At 38.6% G+C, this 27,060-nt stretch overlaps 1 protein-coding gene across 11 annotated transcripts in view; it reads right to left on the bottom strand.

Moving 5' to 3' along the window:
* Nucleotides 1-6,679: 6,679 nt before the first annotated feature.
* Nucleotides 6,680-27,060, bottom strand: part of HNRNPC (heterogeneous nuclear ribonucleoprotein C) — a 55,333-nt gene continuing 34,952 nt past the window's right edge. For 9 of the 11 annotated variants that reach the window (XM_059180964.1, XM_059180974.1, XM_059180970.1 and 6 more), the window contains 4 exons: nt 8,155-8,315; nt 7,557-7,670; nt 7,152-7,312; nt 6,680-7,052 (listed from right to left, as the gene is read on the bottom strand). In XM_059180964.1, coding sequence (XP_059036947.1) covers nt 6,969-7,052; nt 7,152-7,312; nt 7,557-7,670; nt 8,155-8,315 — 520 coding nt within the window. In that variant the 3' untranslated portion in view covers nt 6,680-6,968. The remainder of the gene's footprint in view (nt 7,053-7,151; nt 7,313-7,556; nt 7,671-8,154; nt 8,316-27,060) is intronic. The other 2 variants (XM_059180973.1, XM_059180975.1) reach the window with 1 other exon arrangement.

The following is a 27,060-nucleotide window of genomic DNA, read 5'->3' as shown; positions in this document are numbered from 1 at the left end:
CTGAAAGGGAGATAGCAGGGACCTGAGTATGTACCCAGGCAGGTGCTGGGCCCCACCAGGGGAATGAATCAGGATTGTATGCCCAGCTGAGGGAATGAAAACACTGACAGCAAACACTGAAGCCATCTCCACAGGTGGTCAGGTTAACAGTGGGCAATTTAGGATGTGGCTATAATCCCCCCTCTCCCCCCCACCCCCACAGTAGATTCTACTAAGGGCTGTTGCTCCTATTGCCCAAGACAAAGCAGACCACTGATTTTTCCAGCAGTTAAGCAGGTAACTTCCTGGCAACTAAACCCCAGCAGCTTCTGGCACTTTGTGAATGACCTAGATGCTGCTAAAGAACTTTGCGGCGTCCCTATCAAGTCCTGGGAAGCAGAGATTTGGCTGGATGAGGAAACTAACAAAATGGAGTATTACAGGTTCTTGAGTAGGGAGAAGAATACTGAGGCTGGGCAGGCAGCTGGCTCTAACCATCTAGCCGACCTGTTGGCTCCACTACACGCCTTGGGTGGGTAATATCCCCCAAGGGGGCAGGAGAAGCTTTAAGGATCTCATTCATACCTCTGTAAAGCAAGTATCCTTTAAGGCAGGGCAAAATAGGCAAAAAATTTATCAGACCCCAAGACTTTATAGACCATAGGAAGATTCCTAAGTTTGGAAGGGAACTACTAAAATTCTTCACCAAGCAGTAAATGCATGAAGTTTGAGTCACTGAAGTCCCACATTCATACCAGAAACTTGTTATTGCAGCTTGTGTGGGTCTGCCAAAGTGACAAACTGTGTTACTAAACCCTTTTAACATTAATAATCCTTTTGGCAAAGACCAAATCCTTTTTAGGACGCTCTTGTAATGACATTTCCAGGTGCTTCTTCTAAAGGACCAAGCAGGCATCATGGTACAGGGTTGAAGGTAGAATCAGACTACTATTGTCCTGACGGATGATGATTTTTACCAAGTATTTGTAAAGTTTCAGATACAAGAAATGGTTTGTAACAGTGCCCCCGGGTTCCCTGGAAACAGCTAAGGAAAAAAGATGGGAAAGTCTAGCCTCTTCATTTCTAAAGCCCAATGATGCTGCATAACCCAGCAGTTTCTGCTCTTAGCCAGATGTTTTTCAAGATGGGAAAGTCTAGCCTCTTCATTTTTAAAGCCCAACGATGCTGCATAACCCAGCAGTTTCTTCTCTTGGCCAAGTGTTTTTCAAGATGTGTTTCCAAATGTTAAAGTCTTATAAAGTCTTATTCAGTGTATATAATCAAGAGAAAAATGCTAAGGTTATTTTTTCCTTATGTTGAATTTAAGAGAAGGTGCTGGGACCCTAGTCTATTATCATGCTTTGCAGACAGTTTTATCATTTTTGGGGGTTCAGGGATGTAATCTCAAAGATATCAAGATACCATTTCCTCTCCTTAGGTCCAGAATCAATGGTTAAGCCATATCACAGGCCGCAATGTTGGCTCTACCACTTATTACCTATGGGGCTTTCAACAAGGCACTTTGACTCTTTGAAACAGGAATTACTTCCATACACATGTAGAGGGTCGTGTGAAAATCAACTAAGATTTTATCCTAAATGCTTGCCCAGCAGCATTCTTGGATGCATCTACAACTTGTATCTTCCTTGACCCTTGGGCACCCACTGACAAGATAGGTTCCCACTGAAGATTTTATTAAAAAAAAAATTTATTTTCCAAGAAACACTGCTATATGAGGATAACACAGACTCTGCCTGTAGTTGTAGATGACCTACTAGTCAAGTATTCCATGTTAGTCTAGGGATGTTCTAAGGAGTCTTTGATATTGAGGTCTAGGGCCTAGAAACACTTTCCATGAACTCAGGACACGAAACACCTTGGAAAGTCACATTTGTGCACCTAAGTTACATACAGCTAGTTTATCAATATCTGTACTTTTTAGAAACTGTTCATTTTGTAGCACTACACTATCCAATAAGATAGCCACATATTCAGATTAAAAACAAAACTGAAAAACCCAATTACTCAGTCACACTAGCCACATTTCAAAGGCTCAGCAGTGACAGGGCTAGCACATTAGTCAATGCATTATGAAATATTTCCATCACAGGAAGTTGTATTGGAGAGTGCAATAGTTTAAGAGTGGTAGATGGATAATGTCGGCTTTAACATGTTTTCTTATAACCTCAGAGAACAAAGACTTTCTCTCTCCCTCAACCCTAGCTTTTCTCACCTTTTAACCCTACCTAGACACTGCCCCATCAGCGCTTGCTGTACTTTGGCCATAGATTTCAAGGGAGATAACAGGCTCACCCCTTCACCAGATGCTCTCATTTTAAATAAAGCATAGTCACCATGCTTTTTCTTATTGTAAGCACTTGTCTTAAACCACTTAACATATGATACGAACATTCTTTACTAACTTATTAGGCATCACTCAAGACACCCTCTCTTGAAAGTTCTAATTGCTCCCTTCTACCTTCTTAACCTTGGAAAGGGCACTTTTTGCCTCTTGGTGCCGGGGTTCCCCTTACTGCTAGCAAACTGAAAGTTATTGTCAAGAGTCCCAACTGCAGAGATTTAATTGGTCTGGAGTGCACACCTGGATGTCAAGAATTTTAAAGCTCCCTTGGTAATTCTAATGTACAACTGACGTTGAGATCTACCTGATAACTCATTTAATTTAACAAACTAAATTATTTTTGGTAACAACTTTAGGTTTATAAAAAGCTTAAGAGTCATTTTGCACAACCAAATTTTTGTTAAATCTTCAGAACATTTTTATTTCCCTCAACTTTTCCTTTGTGTGACACACAAAAATCCTGGGCTTCTACTCCTATTAAGCTGCTACTATTTTTTTTTTTTTTTTTTTTTTTGGCATTCACCCCATTACACTATCCCTTCTACCTGTAGTTCTGACTTAAGGTCAGGGAGAAGTCCACCCCAACTCAAACGGTTTTTAACTCCAACTCTCCACACAGGCCCTGTTTTTCGTAATAGGACTATTTAAAAAAAAATTAATTTGAAAGTTACTAATGCAACCACATGTTCTTTTGAGGCCTTCCTGATTAGGATTAATCTGATTAACTGAAATTCAAACATGTAATTTTCCAACACCTCTAATTTATTCTCCTCTCTAAACATTTGGAATTCTGTCATCCCAGTCAGGTGTACCTCTAAATCTAGCTTTTTCTGTACCATTTAGCTGGCCCAATTTTTACTTTATCCCAAGGTCTTTCTAAAAACACTAGAAATTCTCTGAGAGCCCCTTATTCATCAAATAATACAATATAAATGGTACCTGTTCTCTATGAGATAAACAGCGTTGATAAAGCAAACGAGTCACTACAGTTACTTACCAGCCCATTCTATACATATCATATGTAGCTCATTTACTGGTCACTCCCATTTCTGTCAGATCTGTGTTTACTATTTTTGACTGGCTTCAAGGTATCACTGTACTTTTTCCTTATCCATCTAAAACTCAACTGAAATGCATTTCCTTGGTCAGTGTGATCTGAACTAGGGTATAGAAACTCAAACCCCATTTTGACAGTGGTACAGGCGAATTTTCCTCAAACTAAATAAAAAGATCAACTTCTATGGCTAAATCCTTTATTCTCCAAGGCCACAATCAATGACGCTGTTTATTCACTTTCCTAAAAGTAAGTACCTAGCTATTTCTCTATTTCCCAACTACTTCCACAACACATCCCACTGTATCATCCAGTTTACCTAAAACCACCAATGTTTGTAAAGTATAGTGTCTCAGCTTCCATTTCTTTACTTTGCATACCATACCTGCAAGATTTCCTTCCCCTAGCTACTTACACGTTTGTATCAACATACTGCTGCTAAGTTATTCACTAGATTCCTTTACTGGTATTTTATAGTTACTGTATGGCTTTAATGATGCTTATTTTTAATCTACCCTTTCTTCCATTATATTCTCAATACTCATTTGACTCCTTTCCAATTTATCATAATTCTATTGTTCTTGTTTGCATTTTCCCATTCTCTTACACCTAGTTTTCTTAAGAGACTTTAAAACATGTACGACTAGTACTACTAATCCTCACAGGTTTCAGATGTTGGGGTAACATCTGAAATCTATTGGGAACCCTCTTTTCAAGTGTTCCAAATTTGTCGCCCATTCCAATCCAACAGCTTTAAGTTAGCTCCTTTCACTAGTGAAATAGCAAAAGTAGAAAAGTACCTTTGCCAGTGAATGCCACAGAAGTCTCCCCATTAAAAATTATGTAGCATCAGAAATGTTCCAAAGGGATTTAAGTCATCCACCTTCTTCATCCAATCCTGGCTGGACAGTGCAGTCTTTAAAAGCTTCCAGGTTGTTTTATTTCCTGGGCATATCGGATAAACCATTATTCTGAAATTTTTAATACCCAACAAAGTCATCACCGTATTTTACTATGGTAAGTCTTATTTCTATTAAATAGCTTATAGCTTAAGGCCTGCTCTTTTGAGATTGTCAAGTTACTCAGAATTTCCTCTAAAAAATTAGCTGTCTCTCAAACTGTCAAGCTTTTCAACCTCACCTGCTCTGCCAACCCACTGCTAAACCACAGAGCCCATGCCTCCTCTGCCTCTATTTCTATTGAACCTATTTCAATCTCTTTTCCTGGGGCCCAGAGTTAAATGATGTTAACAATGACTATAAGCCTTTATTAGACCAATGGTCTTTAAGACAACGATCTCTTTTTTTAAAAAAAACTTGTAGTATCTGCATTTCATCAGCTTGCAAGATATAGAACTATATGCTATTTCAGTCACGTTTCCTTTTCTCTAAGCTTTGGCCTAGGATTCTGAATTTCCAAGTATTAAGAGTATAATCTATGATTACAGAAATCTTACAGTACTGTTTACTTCCACAAGGAAATTTAAACTCCTAATAGCCTGAGACATACAGTGTGAAATTACTCTTCCCCATTAAGACAAACTAGAAATGTCGGCATTTTATCAATAACCTTGCATGTGTGTATACATTTTTGAAGAGCACATGACTGTACCTTTAAGCTTTCCACAGTTTCCTTCAATACTTGGTTTCATATGAAATTAAAAGTGTAGACCCTTTCATGCATGGCTTAACTGGTCCAGCATCTTTTAGTTGCTGATAGCTAACATTATTATCTTAAATAGGTTTTACTGACATCTTGGAACCTTAACCCTTTCTTCTAAGCATCCAGTTTATTTTGGGGATTATGTGCTTAAAGTGAGTTTCTGTAACATGAAATCATGTTACATCAGAAAACAAAGCGGGGAGTAGAAGTATTTTTGACCAAATTAATCCACAAAAGCTACTTTTGTACTATGGATATGGGGTCCAAGGGGTTTGGAGATTAGCCTCTTCCTTCTGTTCTGCTTTGTCACGTGTTATATAAAATGATTTTTTGAGATCTTAATAAATAGGAATGGACTTCTGCCCACAGTAGGTTGGATAGAAATGCCTTTGTTGCATGCTATGAAACAGCAACTTTCTGGGGAATCCAAGGTTTGTGTAAATGGTAATAGTCCAAACTAGCCCTGTTCTTATCCTGCTCTGCTGGAAACAAGTATAAAAACATAAACCAGACCTTTCAGGATTAGTTAGGCAAGCGTAACATATCTATCCATCCGTAGAAGTCTAGGTGCTAATTAGTATCATGACCAAAACAAAAAACAAACAAACAAACAAACAAAAACCAAAACAAAAACCACTGAAATTAATCACACAGGAGAAAGGAACAAAAATTATTTATATGGATTAAACTAATTGAAAGTAAATGTTCTCAGTCACCTGGGAAGGTATAAACTATAGCAGAGCACAGAAGAGCGAGCTTTTCTATTCTTAGGAACTTGGAGGCACAGACTCAGAATCCAAAAGTAACTGCGACTCTAAATAGCAATTAAAAGGATATAATGAAAGGAACAGAGGTTCATTCTCCAGTTGTTTCAAATTTTCCTAAAATCCTGACATGTCTGAACCTCTTCTATTTAAGGACAAAAAGATTTAGCACACAACAAAAATCTCAAAAAGGGTGCCAAATGGACCACAAAACATTAATGAAGTATCTTAATATTGTTCCCAAACCTTTTCATTAGGATAGAAAAGCCATTCTGCACAAGAATCTCCACTCAACATCAAAGCAATACCCACCCCAATGACACATCATTTGAGTAGTGTATGTTCGTATGAGCGAAGACTATGACTCAAAGAAAAATATTTTTAGCACATTCTAGCGTTTTTGTGGAGGCCGCTGTGAAACAAAGAATTCGAAGTAAACAATTATAAAATACAAAAATAAAAAACCAGGTTTTTTTTTTCTCCAAACTCCTGGTTTAATAAGGACTTGTTTATTTTGAGAAAAAAGGGTGCCAAACATCAGGCTGTTCACAAAAATAACCCACAGTATCAACTTTAGAAAACAAATCTTAATACTATTACACTAATTATTTTTCTAGAAGATGCATATGACATGCCAACTCTCATTCACAAAAATACATTGTTACATTTGTGTTAAACAGCCCCACATAGCACTCTTATGTGGGGTATAACACACATACCTCTAACTCAAAGCTGCTCTCAGGTGCTACTCAACTAATGCGATTGCCTTTGCAGTTAGGGAAGCAACTACTGAGCTCATGTATGAATGGAAAGAACTGTACTCCCTGCATACCAAGAGATTATTTTGGAGACAGTTGATAAAAACCACACATCCTTTTTATTGTTAAGTCATAAAGAGGTATCAAAATTAAAAGCAAAAATTACAGGGTAAGACTTAACATAACTACTAGGAGCATCAAAGGAAGTGAAAATGGGACTAGGCGCAGGGCAATATGAATTAATGAACATGGGAAGGACAAGGATGGGGAGAACAGTGAGCATGTGCTGAAGAAGATACTAGGGGAGAGGATCTGGTGAAAATTTTGATCTTAGACAAGCGCCTAGGTAAAGAAATAATGGGACAAGATTTCTAAACCCCACTATGTGCTTAAGAGTCATCCTCGCCATTGGCGCTGTCTCTGTCATCCTCTCCTTCCTCAGCCTCTTTTTCATCATCCTTGATCAACTCCAGCTGTGAGAAACAGACACAAATAGGATGGAGTTAGAGGCACTCCATGTGTCCCTGCTCCCCCCTCCACCACCTCTTTCTTTCCTTTCCCGTGGTTTTCACCTGGTCATCCCCCCGATCTTCATTATCATCATCATCCAGTAGGTCCCCCTCCTCAGCAGAGTCATCTGCACCCCCCTCAGACTCCATCTTCACATTAGTCTCATCTTTCTTCAGGGAGCTGCTGCTCTGCTCCTCTTCTGACTTATCATTCTTCATCTCTACTGGGGATGAGAAGGACAAGTCTGTCTAGGGGCAAGTAATGTCCACAGGATGTAGACAATCCCCATTAATGATCACAGAACTGCAGCACAAATCTAAATCCTCCCACACAAATGCCCTTCCCAATTCAAATTCCCCAAGTTTCATATATTCACTTGCTTTATATCCCACTATTCCAACATGTACCTTCAACTATCTTCGGTAACTAACCCAAGTTTACACCCAACAAGCTGCAAGGCCATTTACCTCCTTGTTTGCTCTGTTCTTTCTCAATTTTTTCCAGGCTTTCCAGTAGAGAATCCACTTTTTGTTTTATCTGGGTCAACTCCTTCTTAATGGTCTGAAGGTCATCACCTTTCACTTTAATACAAACAGAACTCTGTATTAGGATCAACTCTACCAGAAGTTACCAGATGCCGAACACATTTCCAACTAAACCACAAGGTAATAGCCAGAGGGGATTCTAAGGGAGAAATGGAGCCAGGATCATACTGTCCCAGTCATGGGGATCACTTAGTTGGTAGCTAAAAACTGAATCTAATGTGCCTACTCCCTTAGCAACAGTGTTCTTACTTCTGTAGGCCTACTGAATATCTCAATTATATCTGAAAGCACTTTCTGTACTGCCTGACTTGACTTACACACTTTGTAAATTTTTAAGCACTTACTAGCTCCCTAAAGTTGAATACTTTAACTGGACCCTTAATCTCTACTATCTTCTCTTCCATTATTTTGATTACACAAAGCCATTAGTATAAAACCTAAACATTACTAACTGCATTAATTTCCCTATTTCAACAACACACAAGTAGCAGAATCACAAAACTGCAATAATAATACATACACTTTCCAGACTTGGAAGAAGATCCTCGCTGTCCACTCTTAGAATTGAAGCCACTTTTGCCTCTTCGTGAGGTGTTTCCTGATACACGCTGGCGTTTTGAAGGAACTACAGCCCGAGCAATAGGAGGAGGAGGAGGAACACGTGCTGGGTAACTATACATCCTATTGAATAAAATGAAAACAGACGTCCTTCACAACTAAAATTAAGTCAGCAAGTTCCATCAGTGACCTTATAAATAATAAATTAATATTCACTGTCTACCAATTTGTGCCTTTTTGCTAAATTTTATTCCAATGTCCAGTAAAAGCCTTCCTTCTCTCCTGTTTTCAATACAGCCGCTACTTCAAGAAAATACTACATACACACATGCATATCCAATGATAGCTGGCCTTAAGGGATGGACATCAAAGTTTCTCTGTACTCTGGCAGTATTAGTAAGTATTATTTTGTACAATGAATAGACTACATATAAAATTTTTAATTTTACTCTATATACGCTACAATAATTCATAAATAAATAAAACTTAGAAAACATTTCCAAATAAAATACTCAGAAAAGTGGATTCCAATTAATGGAACCTGCAAACAGTGGTTATTTATGGTGAAGTAAATTTGAGGAGTATAGAAATAAATAAATATAAATTATTATATAGAAATAAATTATGGTGAGTACAGAAATAAATTCTTACTATTAGTAGTCATACTGAATTGAACCATATAAAACGGACAGTTGGTACTAAGAGCCATTCGCACCTGTTGGTGGTGTATAAAAGCCGTAATCCATTCTAACAACATTTAAGCAGAAGATGCACTCTTGTTCCAATTCCAGCAGGATGAGGAATACGGTCTGTTTTGTTTGCTATTCACTAGTGCCTAAATCCACTGCCTAGCACACATTCAGCTCTTAAAAGTTATCACTGGTTGTTTAACTGCTGCTTCCTCTGGAGGAGTATCCCAGTGACTGCTAAAGACATACCTCAAAGTGATGGCTTGGTATTGACTTTCTTATTTGTAAAGAGAAAATTCAAAATGTTACAAAAAATCTTCTTACATGGCTAACAGTTCTAGAAAACCTCTACATTCCGTTACAATAGACTGGCAGCACAAGAAGGTAAGATCTACCACTGGGGGAAAAAAAACCCTTCAATTTTGTTCTGTACCTTTTTAATTACAAATTTAATTCCAAGGCCCTTAATTCCAAGGTATTAGTCTACAAAAATTACCTAAAAACTGCTGCTCTGCCTAAAGTGATGTATTACAAAGCCTTAAAAATTTGTAATTCATATATATAACTAGTGTCCAAGATATCTCATCAGTGACTAATCTCTGAATTTAAGGCTCCAATCCTCCAGGTAGTGATAATTATCTTTCTCAACCCAACTTAATCTAAAACGTTTCCATCCTACTTTAATATAGCAATAGCTTATTTTTTCCCAGAAGTAGCTATGACAGGAACATGTTCCTAAACTAAGAAGGAACACGTGGTACACTGCCAAACAAATGAGTGTACTAGTTAGTAATTTTCACTTAAGCAGTTTTTAGTCAAGACCGCCCAATATTTATTTTCTGGGATCCAGCCCCTCATCCAGCTCTCTGCTCAGCAGGGACCCTGCTTCCCTTCCTCTCTGCCTACCTGTGATCTCTGCCAAATAAATAAATAAAACCTTAAAAAAAAAAAATTTTGTTTGCCAAAGAGAGCGAGTGCACTAGCCAAGAGGGAGAAGCAGGATCCCTGATGAGCAAGGAGAGTGATGTGGAACTCAATCCCAATGATCTCAACTGAAGGCAGATGCTTAACCACCCAGGTATCCGATAGCAGACAGATTTTAAGTGAGTTGTTAATTTGTAGGTTTGGAATGGTTTATGCGAATTAACACACACACACAAAAAGATACTTAGAGTAATGTTTTATTATCACTACTACTTTCCATACATAAAGCTTTTCTTCTTCTGGCCCATTAATTTCCCACAGTGTAATAATTGAAAAACTGTAACAAACTATTAAATAATTCAGAAACTGCTCTTCTTTGTGCTAGATGATGTTATTTTAAAAGCAATTTCTGGACGTAAATGAAGATGTTATCCAAATCATGGACATGAAACATCTCATGACCTAATCCCATTGGTTTCAAAGATATAACCTACCCCTTCCCAACCAATCCATTCACTGGCACTGGCACCAGTCTCTAAACTAATGATCCTACCATTCCCAGATTCCCTGTACTTGTGGGCACTGGAACTTCCTTCTGAACCATACAATTTCACCTGATGCAGCTAGACTGGCACAATGAAAACAAGGCAAGAAATGCAGTTTGTGGGGCGCCTGGGTGGCTCAGTGGGTTAAAGCCTCTGCCTTTGGCTCAGGTCATGATCCCAGGGTACTGGGATCAAGACCTGAGTCAGGCTCTCTGCTTGGTGGGAAGCCTAAGCAGGCTTCCCCCTCTCTCTGCCTGACTCACTGCCTACTTGTGATCTCTGTCAAGTGAATAAATAAAATGTTTGGGAAAGAAAAAAGAAAGAAATGCAGTTTGTTTTGAATCCATGTAATGGCCCCATGAATACAAATGGAAGACAAATATTCTAGTTTTCAGGAAAAAAAAAACAAACAAACAAGTGGTAGTACTAAAGGGCATTCAGTGCCAGGAACTTAGCTGCTGCTCAAGCAAAAATGGACTTTTGAAAAACTCACAAAGATTCCTCTAATGAAGTTTAAGTAAACCTTCCTTGTAAAATGTCAAAGTGCATGATTGGGAAAACATAAAAACCATGCCTACTCATGGTCATGCCACTCAAGGTCAAAGGGATAGGAAATACTAAAGCTTCAAGAATTAGCTACTTGCTGGCGCACCTGGGTGGCTCAGTGGGTTAAAGCCTCTGCCCTTGGCTCAGGTCATGATCCCAGGGTCCTGGGATCGAGCCCCACATCGGGCTCTCTGCTCAGCAGGGAGCCTGCTTCCTCCTCTCTCTCTGCCTACTTGTGATCTCTGTCTGTCAAATAAATAAAAAAAATATTAAAAAAAAAAAAAGAATCAGCTACTTGCTTATCAAGGTAAGTAGCATATGCGGACTCCTAATGATAAAGCTCAAATCATTAAAAAGTCTTCATCAAAGTTTCATTGTTAACAAAGGAACAAACACTAAATCCTGAGAATTATGACTGCACTCTAAATGAGAAATCTGGACATTAAGTGTTGGTATAAAATCTAGCCTGAATAAAAAAGGTCATTAAAATACCATTTTAAAGAAATTAAAAAACTGTAGAGGCACGTTAGCCAACTAATTATCTGAACAGGTTAAGACAAAGAAACTGTCTTAATCTTGAAGAAAAACTCAAGCACTTCAAGTTATTAGAAACAGAAGTTTAGAGATGCCTGGCTGGCAGTCAGCAGAGAACACAACTCTTGATCTTGAGGTTGTTAAGTTCGAGCCTTATGTTGGGAGTAGAAGTTACTTAAAAATAAAATCAAAGTTTACAAAGGCCAAGTTTCTTAGATGATTAGATAGAACAGCGATCTTTGGGTCTCAAAAACCCTGATTCAGACTTAAATTTCATCACTACCAAAGTCGAAACAACTAGAATGTATAGTGAAAATCTGTATTCTCCTGAATATATTTACTATACCATACCTGCTTCCTGTCTTAAAAATTTAGAAGGATTAGGGGTGCCTGGGTGGCTCAGTGGGTTAACCCTCTGCCTTTGGCTCAGGTCATGATCTCAGGGTCCTGGGATAGAGCAACACATTGGGCTCTCTGCTCGGCAGGGAGCCTGCCTCCCTTCCCCTCCCCTCTCTCTGCCTGCCTCTCTTGCCTACTTGTGATCTCTGTCAAATAAATAAAATCTTTAAACAAAATTTTTAGAAGGATTAAAAATAATTTTAGGTATATTAATTACCAAATAGGAAACAGTAGTTCTGGAAACCAACTGTCAGATATTCTAGGCCCACGAAAATCTTAAGAAAAAAATGGCTCAGTAAGTTAAACATCTCATTTTCAGCACAGAACTCCATCTCAGGGTCATGACACTCTACGCTCAGCAGGGAGTCTGCTTTTCTCTCTCCCTCTGCTCCTCCCCCCACACCTGTGTACTCTTAAATAAAATCATAAAAGAATAAAAAGCTACAACATGATATAATTTATAGGGAAGAGCAATCTAGTAAGAATACTCCCTCCTCTCTGTATAATACTGATTTATCAAACTCAGTTTAAATATGCAATCCCATTATAATTTCATTCAAGTGTCAGGAAGTATTTTCTTCTGCTTCGTTTTTTTTTTAATCTACAAAGAAATTTCAAGATGATGTTTCTCCCTGCTTATGACTGACTTTCCTAGATGGACTGATTTTACAGGCTACCACCGCGTTGTTTGGCTTTAGAATGTGTGAAGATCTCTGAACCTGCTGAAATTACATGGATTTATCTATTCACGATCAAGTTAAAAATCACTGGTGCAGGAAAAAGATCAATTTGAGTCATTGCTCAGAAACGTGATTAACAAGACACAACTGATTTTATGTACACTCTAAGCCACACGCAAGGCTCAAATTCACCACCCTATGAGTCACATACTCTACTGACTGAACCATCTAGGCATCCTAAAATGTGCTTTAATTTAAAGAAGTACAGAGAAAAATATGTACAAATCCATGAGATTCAAAAAGAATGATTTTAGGAAAGTGAGATTAACAGAATCTATCCGTAAAGTGTATTCTGTGGGATACATCTAGAGAAAACCATGCGAAACAATAACAAAAATTACGTACAGAGTTTAAGAGCCAATGAAAGCATCCTAGTTCCAATAATTACTAGTTAAATAAACTCCCAGTTGATGAGCTACTCACCTCAAACTCAAGCCACCAGTGCACTAACAATTCACTTAAAGAACTGAACTAAAGCCCTGAGTGAAGGAAGCCCTTCTGGTACTCTTAACTGTTTTAAGTTTGGTTCTATCTATCTATCTATTTATTTGACAGAGATCACAAGTAGGCAGAGAAGCAGGCAGAGAGAGAAGAGGAAGCAGGCTCCCTGATGAGCAGAGAGCCTGATGCGGGGCTCGATCCCAGGATCCTGGGATCATGACCTGAGCAAAGGCAGAGGCTTTAACCCACTGAGCCACCTTAAGGTGGCTCCCCTTAAGTTTGGTTCTTGACAGTGTGCTCACTCTGTGACAATCCAACTTCAACTACAGGTATCCCCCACCATACCATCCAGGGTAAACCTTCAGAGCACTCCTTACATAACTATTCAATAATCAAGGCCTTTAGTAACCGGTCTTTGAACATTAAAAAATATGGTTTCTGGATAGTTCTTTCCATTTCTTTATAAAAGCTTTTATGAAACCATATTTGAATGATTAAATAACTATTTTCCATTATCTTGTAAAACGACCAGAACCTTTTTCACTAGACTATACACAGTACACCCTTCAAACTTTTAAAATCATGTCATTTGTTTTTAACCTACTGAGCCATCCAGGTGCCCAATGTCATTTGCTTTTTAATGTAAAAGTAACACAATGAAATTACCTTACATGCATGATTAAAGATGGTATAAAGTTCATTTTAACATGCAAATACTTAACTAAAAGTTATAGAATTTTTAAGTTCATCCTAATGATTTAAGTCTCTGTTTATTTATATAATAAAGGGTTTTTTGTTTTTAAATGTCTGTGTAATGTTTGATTCAGGTTTGCATCAAAATGTAAATAAATACGAGGGGCGCTTGGGTGGCTCAGTGGGTTAAGGCTCTGCTTTGGCTCAGATGATCTTAGGGTCCTGAGATGGAGCCCCGCATCCGGCTCTCTGCCTGCCTCTCTGCCTACTTGTGATCTGTCAAATAAATAAAATATTTTAAAAAATTGTAAATATGAAACTCTGCCATGTAAAAAACAGATGCCCAAAAGACCTGTTTTCACACTGCCAAAATACCTGTTGTGCTTCAAAATAATCAACTAGCTTTGTTTTTATGATTTGTGTTTTATTTCTAAAGAGACAATTAAACCTTATTTGCAGGTTTTTCCACAAGGAAAATGCTGCCTTGGTGAGTCTTCTTGGTAGAAGCTGAACTGACTAGAAATGTGAACTTAGAATGGCTTTGTCAATGCAATATATGGAGACAGTGCCAATTACCAATATAAATTTGCACAGTTGTACTTTATGTTCCTTAACTTTCTTGCATTGCCTTTATCCAATGGTCCATTAAGAATATAAATGATCTGGATGCCTGGGAGGCTCAGTCGTTGAAGTGTCTGCCTTCCGCTCAGGTCATGATCTCAGGATCCTGGGATCAAGTCCCACATCAGGCTCTCTGCTCAGCGGGGAGCCTGCCCCCCCACCCCAAACTGCCTGCCTCTCTGCCTACTTGGAATCTCTCTGTCAAATAAAGAAAGAATATAAATGATCTATGTATGACTGAAAAACAGCAAGCCCTGCTCACCTTAATGATAAAGGGACTAAAAGACAAGTCAGTATGCTGCAAAAGATCATTCAATGTATAGTGGCACTGATGCTATTAAATTTTAAAGAAAAAACAATTTGAATAAATGGTTCTACAATCTTTAATGAAGAATTATGGGTTTAGTATTCAGTATTTAGTATATTGAAAACTCAGTAACATTTGTATGTACAAATGAAAACTGTCTCACTGATTCATTTGCAACTGGGAGGGGGGATAAACCACACCCACTCATTTTAAGATGCACCCAATTATATGTATTCAAAAAAATAAAAGCTACAATTTAACAAGAGTCCAAGAGTCTTAAGAAAATACACTAATTTGTTTTGATAGACTCATCTGGCAAGCTATGTTAACACAAAATCAGGTGTTTCCAGGAAAGAGAACTTGAAAATTCACCTGAAAATTTTCTAAACAAAAATAATTGGAGCAATAATATGGGGAATGCTTTGAATCAATCTATTCAGGAACAGTACTAGATTCAAGACTATGTACAGAAAAAATAATCATCTTTGCTTCTGCTTTTATCAAGCCTTACATTAAGGTGACAATCTTTAACATAATTTCCCAAGAATTATAACCTTATTCATTTGTTATAAGGTCAACAAAACAGTTACTTGCCTTGGTGAATCACTTTGGGTCTTTTCCAAAAGTAGTGTCTTAAAAACTGTCATTGTGGTGCAATTTTTTTTTATAAAGTCAGAATTAAGATTATTTATTGAGAATATTGTTTACGGACCACATGTTAAGAGCATGTAAGCCCATCCCAGGCCAGAAGAGTACCCTTCTTTAGCTTCCGAAGAAATTTCTTTTAAGTAGTTGTTTGAGAACACAGATTTGTGGTTGCCAAGGGCTACAGGAAGTTGATAGAAAAGTGCTTCATGGTAAATTTTTGGGAGTATGGGAAGGCTCTCTACCTTGATTACACTGGTTGATACTGTACACCTTCTTTATACTATGTTAAAACTGTAGAGAGTAAATTCTGCTGTTACGTAAAAAGGTATCCTACTTTTTTAATCTTTCCATTCTTGAAATCATCTTGTAGTTTCTGTCCCAACCAGCATCATCAAAAGCTAGCCCTGTCAAAGTCACCAATGAACCCCATACATTTTCTTTAAAAAGATTTTATTTAGGGGTGCCTGTGTGGCTCAGTGCGTTAAAGCCTCTGCCTTTGTCTCAGGTCAAGATCCCAGGGTTCTGGGATTGAGCCCTGCATGGGGCTCTCTGCTCAGTGAAGAGCCTGCTTCCCCTACCCCTGCCTGCCTCTCCGCCTGCTTGTGATCTCTGTCAAATAAATAAATATTTTTAAAAGAAAGATTTTATTTATTCATTTGAGAGAGGGACGGACAGAGAGCACAAGCAGGGGAGCAGGACATGGGGCTCAATCCCAGGACCTGGCGCTGAAGGCAGACGCCTAACCATCTAAGCCACCCAGGCAACCCCCCCCCCACCCTGCCCCCTGCAATACATTTCCAAATTTTGGATAACCCATCAATATTCCTTGTCAACTTTGTTCCTAAACTGCAGGCTGAGTTCTCCAACTTCCTGACTGAAGAGAACACTCTAGTCACTTCAATTCTCATACTAAACACTACTCAAAATTCAAGTGACCCAGGCTTAACTTTGCCAATTTCTAGATCTGCAGTGTCAAACTGAGTAATCATTAGCCACATATGGCTATTCAAATTGAAATCTCAGTTCCTGGGATGCCTGGGTGGCTCAGTGGTTAAGTGGCTGCCTTAGGCTCAGGTCATGACCACAGCGTCCTGAGATCCAGTCCCACATCTGGCTCCTTGCTCCACAGGGAGCCTACTTCTCCCTCTGCCTGCCTGTACTCTCTCTATCTCTCTGAGAAATAAATAAAATCTTCAATAAAATCTCAGTTCCTCACTCACATTAGCCACATTTTTAAAATAAAGATTTTATTTATTTATTTGACAGAGAAAGAGAGAGAGATCACAAGTGGGAGGGGGGGCTCCCTGCTGAGCAGAGAGCAGATGAAGCTGGCCTCTATTAAGAGGACCCTGAGATCATGACCTGAGCCAAAGGCAGAAGCTTAACCCAGTGAGCCACCCAGGCACCCACGTTAGCCACATTTTAATCAGAACAGCCATATGTGACTAATGTCTACCATACATTAACCACGTGAATACATAATATTTCTATCACCACAGAAAGCTCTACTGGACAAATGTTCTATTTTGTTATTTCCAGATACCTACTGCCTATATGTAATTTCCAAAAACAACTTGGAATTTTGTAATTCTCCAATCTATAATAAAACCATAATCTTTATAAACTAGTAAATGGTCCTTAGTATAAAGCGACAGTTAACATTATCTCCCATGACCACAAGGCAGAATTATAAGAAACTGAAAACAGTAATAAACCTCAAAAATGTCAGTATCAGATATTATATCCAAAGACTTGTATTTATAACATACAAAGACTTACATTCAACAAGAAAGCCCAATACAAAAATGAGCAAAGGATCTGAATACATTTCTCCAAAAATAAACAAGTATCTAATAAACACACAAATACACAAAGTGATTTTTTAAATTTTTTTAGTAATCTCTACATCCAATGCAGAACTTGAACTCACAACTGAGATCAAGACTTCCATGTTTTTTCGATTGAGTTAGCCAAGTGATGCTCAAAATCACTAGTTTTTAAGAAAATGCCAATCAAAACCACAAGGAGTTAACACTGTTCACTCTCAAACTAGTATAGCTAAATAATAAGAACAAATAGTAACACAACAAATGTTAGCAAAGATGTGGGGAAGTAGAATCCTCATACATGGCTGATGGGAATATAAAATAGTACAACTGCTCTGAAAGACAGTAGTATGGCAGTACCTCAGGTTAAACATGGAAATATCCTTAAGGCCCAACAATTCTACTCATATTAGTATACCCAAGAGGAATGAAAACATAGGTCTATGCAAAAATGTGTATACAAATGTCTATATAGTAACATCATTCAAAATGTGAAAACACCTTCAATGATGATGGATAAACGATCTGATGAATGGATAAACCAAATTTATCCATGGTATCATCCATACAATGGAATATAATCCAGCAATTATACTGCTGGGTGGTTCAGTCAGTTAAGCCTCTGCCTCCAGCTGAGGTCATGATCCTGTATTTCTGGGATCTGCACTGGACTCCCTGCCCACTCCCTGCTTATGCGCTTTCTCAAATAAAATCTTAAAAAAAAGGGGGGGGGATGAAGTATAAACAAATGGTACAACATGGATGAACCATTAAGTATTAAATGAAAGGGCGCCTGAATGGCTCAGTCAGTTAAGCATCTGGCTTGAGTCCCTTATCAGGCTCCCTGCTCCGCCTGCTTCTCCCTGTCTCTCTCATGAATAAAGAAAAACCAAAAAAATTTTTTAAAAAGTATTAAGTGGAAGAAATCAGTCATAAAAGACAAATACTGTGTGAATCCACTGATATGAAATGTCCAAAACAGGCAAACCTGTAAATAGAATGTGGTTAGTAGTTGCTAGGTCTGGAGATAGAAGAATAGAGAATGACTGTTAACAAGTAAAGTGTGTATTTGGGGGAATGTTCTAAAATTAGAACACGGTGGTCACAACCACACAACTCTAAATGTACTAAGTGAACTATATACTTTAAAATGAATTTTAGGGGGGCGCCTGGGTGGCTCAGTGGGTTGAAGCCTCTGCCTTCAGCTCAGGTCATGATCCCAGGGTCCTGGGATCAAGCCCCGCATCGGGCTCTCTGCTCAGCAGGGAGCCTGCTTCCTCCTCTCTCTCTGCCTGCCTTTCTGCCTACTTGTGATCTCTGTCTGTCAAATAAATAAATAAAATATTTAAAAAAAAAAAAAAATAAAATAAAATAAAATGAATTTTAGGGGCACCTGGGTGGCCCAGCTGGTTAGGGGTCTGCTTTCTGCTTGAGTTGTGATCTCAGGGTTCTGGGATTAAGCTTGGGTCAGTGGGGAGTCTGCTTCTCCTTCTCCCCTCCTCACCCGCTACTGGCTTGTGCTCTCTAATAAATAAAATTCTTAAACACAGACACACACACACACACACACCCAGAATTTTATAGGGGTGCCTGGCTGGCTCAGTCATTTAAACATCTTTGGCTCAACCCCACATTTGGCTCCATGCTCAGCAGGGAGTCTGCTTCTCCCTCTTCCCCTCCCCATGCCATGCTCTCTCAAATAAAATCTTTTAAAAATACATATATATAAAATACAGATCTCTCTCACTGAAATTAATTTTTTAAAATTTACTTGAGAGACAGAGTGAGAGACCATGAGACGGAAACTTAGAGGGGAGAAGCAGAATCCCTGCAGAGCTGGGAGCCCAATGTGGGACTCAATCCTGGGACACGGGGATCACAACTTGAGGCGAAGGCAGTGGCCCAACCAACTGAGCCGCCCAGGTGCCCCCAATAAATTAGTAAACAACAACAACAAAACAAACAAAAAACCACTTTAAGGGGAATGACAAAATTTACCTGAATTTAGAGTATCTTTTTTTTTTTTTTTTAAAGATTTTATTTATTTGACAGAGAGAGATCACAAGTAGGCAGAGAGGCAGGCAGAGAGAGAGGAAGGGAAGCAGGCTCCCTGCTGAGCAGAGAGCCCGATGCGGGGCTCGATCCCAGGACCCTGAGATCATGACCTGAGCCGAAGGCAGTGGCTTAACACACTGAGCCACCCAGGCGCCCCTGAATTTAGAGTATCTTGAAATAGGACTTAAAAAAGCAGAGGCTATCTTTGCATTAGGTTATAACCAGAACAGCATTTAATTCAGAATCACAGCAGATTCTCAAGAGTCTTTTTACATCATCATTTGCTTATCAGGTGTTTATCCTGTCTCAGCTTTCATACTATAGCCTACTGTCAAACCTAGTAATTAAGACTCAATGTCCCCTGTACTCCCAAGTCCTTGACAGAGAATGATTATTACTTGGCTGTGAATAACTGAGGGTCAAATGCTTCCCCAAGAAAGAAGTATCTCTACTTCCTTAAGAAGAGTACAGGGACACGGACACACACACTAAACACCCCAAAATGAATGTTAAGTGAAATAAAAAATTTTAAGTCCATAACAACCAGGTTTATATTCAAAGTATATTTGTACTGGGGCACCTGGGTGGCTCAGTGGGTTAAGCCGCTGCTTTCGGCTCAGGTCATGATCTCAGGGTCCTGGGATCGAGTCCCGCATCGGGCTCTCTGCTCAGCAGGGAGCCTGCTTCCCTCTCTCTCTCTGCCTGCCTCTCTGACTACTTGTGATTTCTCTCTGTCAAATAAATAAATAAAAAATCTTTAAAAAAAAAAAAAAAAAGTATATTTGTACTAAACCATGCCCTCAATTAAATCCTCCGAGCAATGATTCAATGCAAAAAAAAAAAAAAAAAAAAAAGAGGGGCTCAGAGCAAATTCAAAATTGCACCCTGTGCTTAAAATGACACCTATGAAGCAAGTAGCTAAGAACCCTGCAGATCTGAATCACATGCCTTTCCAAGCAGATGGGTCTCACCCAATTCTTCAAAACCTAAATAGTTCAAGTGTTTTTCCTTTAGGTCCACTGCTATTCAGGAATATCAGAAAAATGCAAAGAGGAGGAGGACAAGATGATAGTCCCACTAAGTCCAGTAACATGAAGGGGGGAAGAGCTTCAATCTATATTCACTGTTTATGTAATTAATCCAAAACCTAAAACTTCGTGTGTGCCTAGAACAAAATAAGTGCTTAAATATTAATTTAGTACAATGGCTAGCCTCTTTGTCTTATCTTGCATTTCAATGGAGAGCTAGCTCTCTACCACTGTACTTCACCTCAACTACTTTTCTCTGCGGTCTACCAGCATACCTTCCTAGAAAAGAGATCTAAGAGAAGCATCAACATTTTCCCCCAAACTTCAAACAACTCAAACCCTCTAAACCTCCCTTTCATGTAATCTTTACTAGTATGATCTTAGTCATGAAAGATTTAAAAAAAATCTAAGCTATACCACATAATTTTCTCCCTACAAAACACTTAGTCTCCTAATAACTCAGTAATTTACACCAAGACCAGTCTACCTCAGACATTCCTGTACCTACTCTCCATTCCAACATTTACAATGTTAACTACTTAATACATCTTTTTTCCCCTCCAATTTCTCTTTTCTAGCCATAAAGGTGTTTCTAAGTTATATCTGCCTATGGGACATATGCCTAACATGCCATACACAAAGCCCTCTACAACCAACAATCTTTCCTCTTTTTAAAAAATTCTATTTATTCATTTGAGAGAGAGAGAGCACACACAAGCAGGGGGAGGGGCAGAGGGAGAGGAAGAAGCAGGCCCCCCACTGAGTAGGGAGTCAATATGGGGCTTGATCCCGGGACCCTAGGATCACAACCTGAGCTGAAGGCAGATGCTTAACCAACTGAGCCACCCAGACACCCAACCAACACTCCTTCCAGTTACAGCTGGATGCTTCCCCAAATACAACCAGATATATTAACAATTCTAGAACTCTAACCTATCTGTGGCAAAACCTCCTCCTTAGTATCAAAAGCAAGTTGAAATATAGCACTCTGTGAAACTACCTAGGGGCTCTTTTTTATTTTTTTAAGATTTTATTTATTTATTTGACAGAGAGAGATCACAAGCAAGCAGAGAGAGAGGAGGAAGCAGGCTCCCCGCTGAGCAGAGAACCCCCATGCGGGGCTCGATCCTAGGACCCTGGGATCATGACCTGAGCCGAAGGCAGCGGCTTAACCCACTGAGCCACCCAGGCGCCCCCCCTCCTATTTTAAAAGATTTTATTTATTTGACAGAGAGAGATCACAAGCAGGCAGAGAGGAGGAAGCAGGCTCCCCGCTGAGCAGAGAGCCCGACCTAGGGGCTCTTTAAATCTTAGAAGAGCTCCACAAAAGAAAACATGACTCACTCTCCTAAGGCACAATCCTGTACAATAAAGGGAATGTAACAGCCAATATGATATTAATTCCACATCAAGTTCTTCACTGTTATCATATACTGCTTATCATATAGTGAAGAAACTTTAGTTTCTTCATTAGGTAACATACAGCTTGTCATACACATACTATATTTGGTTATGTGAGTTGATGTATTCCATTCTTTATATTCATGGTGTGCTGGCGTATTTACTTAGATATGGAATAGTTAACAGCACTCTAAAGGAAGAATTTTTACAGTCATCACTTACACGGTTTACATTGTTATTCATGTACCATACGCAATGCGTGACATTTATTATAAAGTCCTCAAAGACCTCAACAAAATCAGGATTTTTTTTTTCAAGATTTTTTATTTATTTGGGGCGCCTGGGTGGCTCAGTGGGTTAAAGCCTCTGCCTTTGGCTCAGGTCATGATCCCAGTGTCCTGGGATCGAGAGCCTTGCATCGCATGCATCGCATCTAGCTCTCTGCTCAGCAAGGAGCCTGCTTCCCCTTCCTTTCTCTCTGCCAGCCTCTCTGCCTACTTGTGATTGCTGTCAAATAAATAAATAAAATCTTAAAAAAAAAAAAATCCCATAACATTTCAGTATTTTTCTAAAAATGGATGGTTTTATACTTAAGGAGACCTAAATGTTTATAGAAATATTGCCACAAATACTAAACACTTATATACCATGTATATGTCAGCATACTTAAGAACTTTCAATTTTACTTTAAAGGTTAAGATTCCTCAACAAAACACAACAAAAACCCAAACAAAAAAAAAACAGAGCTTTAATGCCCGTGGCTCTCCAGCAATGTGCTCAATATTTGTATTACAATACTTCCAGCACAAGAGCACATACAGCTTTCTAATGATCCATCATTTCAAAAGTGAATGAATAAAACTCAATGCTCAAAGAGACTGTAAATAAATTAGAAATAAATTTTAAGGAATGGAAAAAGAAATCACTTTTAAGTATTTCAAGGCAACTGCTCACACAAGAAGTCTTTTAGCAACAATGTTCCTAGAAGCAACAAGATTCTCAAATAGGACAACTGAAACTGGATCTCTGTCAGAAGCTTTCAAGTCTTCACTTTCAACATCAACAAACAGTAATGTTCTCACACACAGACATGACTTATGCAAATTCCCTGGTTGTATACATAGATGTCCATGAATAGTCATCACTAAACAAAAAACTACTTTTGGGGCTATACCCTATCAGAATAAAATGTTTTGATTAATGAATCTTAGTTTACAGTATATATGTGAATGAACCAGAGTGACAGTATGTCTCTCAGATATTGAAAGATCTAAAATGGTAGTTCCACATACATCAGCAATCATTAAAATTCATCCCCCAAACCTCTAACAACTCTAAAATTAGGAATGGCCTTAAGAACAAAAAACAAAAGGCCAAAATTCAGGTAATCAGTGGAAAAAGGAACTTATGGAAATAACCTAGTAATAATCATTTGGACTTTTCCATCATTATAATGCAAAATCTGATCACTGTAATAATGCTAAGATATTAACAAATACATTTATTTAATTTTGGAAGAACAGCACCATTCCTAGTACAACATGTACTGAGAATCCTTTCAAACTATGGTAATTTTGGCACCTGGGTGGCTCAGTTTGTTAAGTGACCGTCTTTGACTCAGGTCATGATCCTGGAGTCCAAGGATCAGAGTCCCATACTGGGCTCCTTGATCGGCAGGGAAATCTGCTTCTCCCTCTCTCCTCTCTCTCATGCTCTCTTTTTCTCTCAAATAATTACAATCTTAAAAAAAAAAAAAAAAAGAAAAAAAAAGAAACCCACAAACTATGGTAATCTTAAATGATCACAGGTAACAGTTTTAAATTTTCCACCCATACCCTGAATTAAAATCAGTGCAGGATGTGGCATAAAACTACAGAATCTGATTTCATTGTCTTCTCAGCAGACAACATATAAAATATAAGTGACTTGGTTAAGTCTTAACATTAGAATACCCTTCAGTGTTTTGTTTTTTAAAGATTTTACTTATTTGTCAGACAGAAATCACAAGCAGGCAGAGAGGCAGGCAGAGAGAGAGGAAGGGAAGCAGGCTCCCTGTTGAGCAGAGAGCCCGATGCAGGGCTCTCGATCCCAGGGTCCTGGGATCATGACCTGAGCCAAAGGCAGAGGCTTTATTTATTTATTTATTGACGATTTTATGTATTTATTTGACAGAGAGAAATCACAAGTAGATGGAGAGGAAGACAGAGAAAGAGAGGGAAGCAGGCTCCCTGCTGAGCAGAGAGCCGGACTCGGGACTCGATCATCCCAGGACCCCGAGATCATGACCTGAGCCGAAGGCAGCGGCTTAACCCACTGAGCCACCCAGGTGCCCCAATTATTCTCCAGTTTTAAAGGTAAAGTATTTACAATCCTTGGGACTTGATCAGAAATGCCCACTCATCCCCAAACAAAAATACAAGTCATTCTAATTCTCCTAAGAAAACTGTTAATTACCTACTTCCTGATATCTAAAGTATTTCTCCTTATAAAAATACCCAATGCTTCCTGCATCCTTAAAATTTCTGTCAAAAATCAAACTAATGATGACTAAAATGCATAAAGCCTTTATGAAGTATTCTGCTCTTGTTTCCCTTAAGCCCTGTTCCCTCATCCCTAATGGAAAGGGAAAAAAAAAAAGAAAACAGATCCTGAAAACTCAAGCATGCAAATCTATCTAGCAGATAGAGAAAATATAGGTGGGCAGAGAAACACACTAAAATACAAAAAAATGTAATCCGCAGAATCAAATCTGTGGAAAACAAATGAGATTATGAAATATTATTATAAATGGTACTGGGATTATGTTTATAAATGCAGTCTTTTTATCTTTTACTCTGCACTATTCTCTTTTTTTCCAAAAGTGGGGTGGGGAACGCAAGTGAGACAATCTTAGGCAGGCTTCACACCCAGTGTGAAGCCCAAGCAGGGACTCAATCTCAGAACACTGAGATAAGTATCTGAGCCAAAATGATGAGTCAGATGCTTAACTGACTCAGCCACCCAGGTGCCCTTACACTGTTCTCTTTTATATCTATTTAAATTGAGATGTTTTAGAAGACAGTAAAAAAATTAATTAACCTGGGGCACCTTGGTGGCTCAATGGGTTAAAGTCTCTGCCTTCTGCTCAGGTCATGATCCCAGGATCCTGGGACTGAGGCCCCACATCGGGCTCTCTGCTCCACAGGGAGCCTGCTACCTGCCACCAACCTGCCCCTCTGCCTACTTACAATCTCTGTCAAATAAACATATAAGATCTTTAATAGGATTAATAAAATCAGAAGTATAACTTCCAGCAAATTTAACATGTAAGAAATCTGAAGATCTTGATAATAAACAGGAATGAATGCTCATAGTCTTCACTGGTTGTAGTTATATTTGTTGTAGTTACATATAACCACTGGTTGTGGGTATATTTATAATGCAATTAAAAAAAAAATTTTTTTAAAGATTCTATTTATTTGAGAGACAGCACAAGTAGGGAAAAAGGGGCAGAAACCGAACATGAAGCTTGATCCCAGGACCTCAGATCATGACCTGAGATGAAGGCAGACGCTTAACCCACTGAGCCACAGACGCCCTTATAATGCAATTTATCTTTCATGTTTCCTTTAGTCTTCATAGCCACTCTATTAGTAGGCATTATTTCCATTTTAGAGATAAGAAATCCGTGATTACATGACTTTGGTCATAAGCTTCTTTGCTAACTTTGAAGTATTCGGATTCTTCAATTGTTCTTTCCTACATTCCGTATCAGCTGCCTCTCTAATGTAAGAATAAGTAGAAGAAAGCTAGATGATAATGAAATTATCTAGGGGTTCTTGGTGGCTCAGTCAGTCAAATGTCTCACTTTGGTTCAGGTAATGACCTGGGTCCTGGGATAGAGCCAGTCATACTGCATCAGGCTCCATGCTCAGCAGGAGTCTGCTTCTCCTTCTCCTCCCTCAGGTCATGCAGGCTCTCTAATAAAATCTAAAACAAACAAAAATAAAAGCAAACACAACAACAAAACCCTAAAGAAAAGCTAAATTTATGTCTTGAAACATTTACGTGAATTCGGTGTTCTTAAGCATATGACTGAAGGATTAGGCAGACACTGATTTAACCCCATTTACACAGGAAGACCCAGGGCTTTCAGCTCATCTAAGAGCCAATGTTCCATTCTGCTTTAATAAGGAATCCAACACAGCTGATTTAGGATCACTATGTTAGCAACTAAAACAGTGAAAGTCTTAACCTTGCAAATAAAGTATGTTAAGAATGACTTCTAAGGAGAAACTAATGCAATTTTCCTGATTTAGTTTTATTTTTAACTAAGTATGTTCATTTTCCTACTACAGACCTCAGTGATACACTTGAATCGGCTCTTTACCCACTACTGCCAGGTTGCATGGTTATCACAAGTGTCTTTCTAGGCGTGCCTGGAGGGCTCAGGTCATGATCTCAGGGTCCTAGGACTGAGTCCTGCATCTAGCTCTCTGCTCAGCAGGGAGCCTGCTTCCCCCCCTTCTCTCTGCCTACTTGTCAAATAAAAAGTAAAAATCCTAAAAAAAAAATCAAGTAATACCATCAGACTAACTAAAGGTATTCTCTTTCCTCTTGAAAAACTAAAGTATGGCCAAAAGTTAAGGCACTGCCACCAACTTTTAGGATCAAAGAGCAGTGGCAAAAAAATTAAAGGTATTTCTGCAAATCTCTAAAATTTCTTCACTATTTCTTCCTGTTTACATCTCCTTTCAATTAACCCTTTAGTAAGTCCTCACTCAAAAACAATCTTTTCTGAACTAATAGTGGGATGATGTCCTGCCTCAACAGGACAACTAAAACTTTAGATAGCTACTCTCATGAAAAAGGTAGGATTGTACATATTAAAAATCTCTATACACTCAATTTAAAACAGGAGGTTTCTTGCATTCCAGTTCGAGGTACACTCCCAAATTATTTATATTGTATATACATATATATAAATGTACTAGAATTTTTCTAAAAGGAGCCATGGACAAAGAAATAGAGTTAAGAATTACAGAAATAAAACTACTTCCTCATCCCTTATTAATGATTCTTGACTCTAACATCAAATTTCTTCAGAAGCTTTAAAAAGAAAAATATGTATGTACCAACACTCAAGAATCTACCTAGACCAGGTGTACAAGGATCCTTAGAGCTATAGCTGGGCACTGAGTATTTTCTTAAGCAGAGAGTTGAGTGTAAAGGGCAGTTGCCTCAGATAAACTTAAGTCTCAGGGGCTTCAAGTCACTCACCCATTGACCACATTTTCATTAGCAAAGAGATGCCCGATCTGTTCTCTATTTTTAAATACCTTAATATTTTCAAAATATGAGAATTAGCATAGTTTTCAAGATATGTATTCAGACTAATAGACACAAAAATGTGAAGAAATCTCTAAGGACAAATGAAATAACCATTTGAATGATGCATGAAGAATACTCAAATCACCTCAACCTCAGTATGT

Source organism: Mustela lutreola, chromosome 7 (assembly GCF_030435805.1).
Source record: "Mustela lutreola isolate mMusLut2 chromosome 7, mMusLut2.pri, whole genome shotgun sequence".
Taxonomy (NCBI): Eukaryota; Metazoa; Chordata; class Mammalia; order Carnivora; family Mustelidae; genus Mustela; species Mustela lutreola.
The sequence above is the reverse complement of the archived record's forward strand: the minus strand, read 5'-3'. Positions and strand labels throughout refer to the sequence as shown.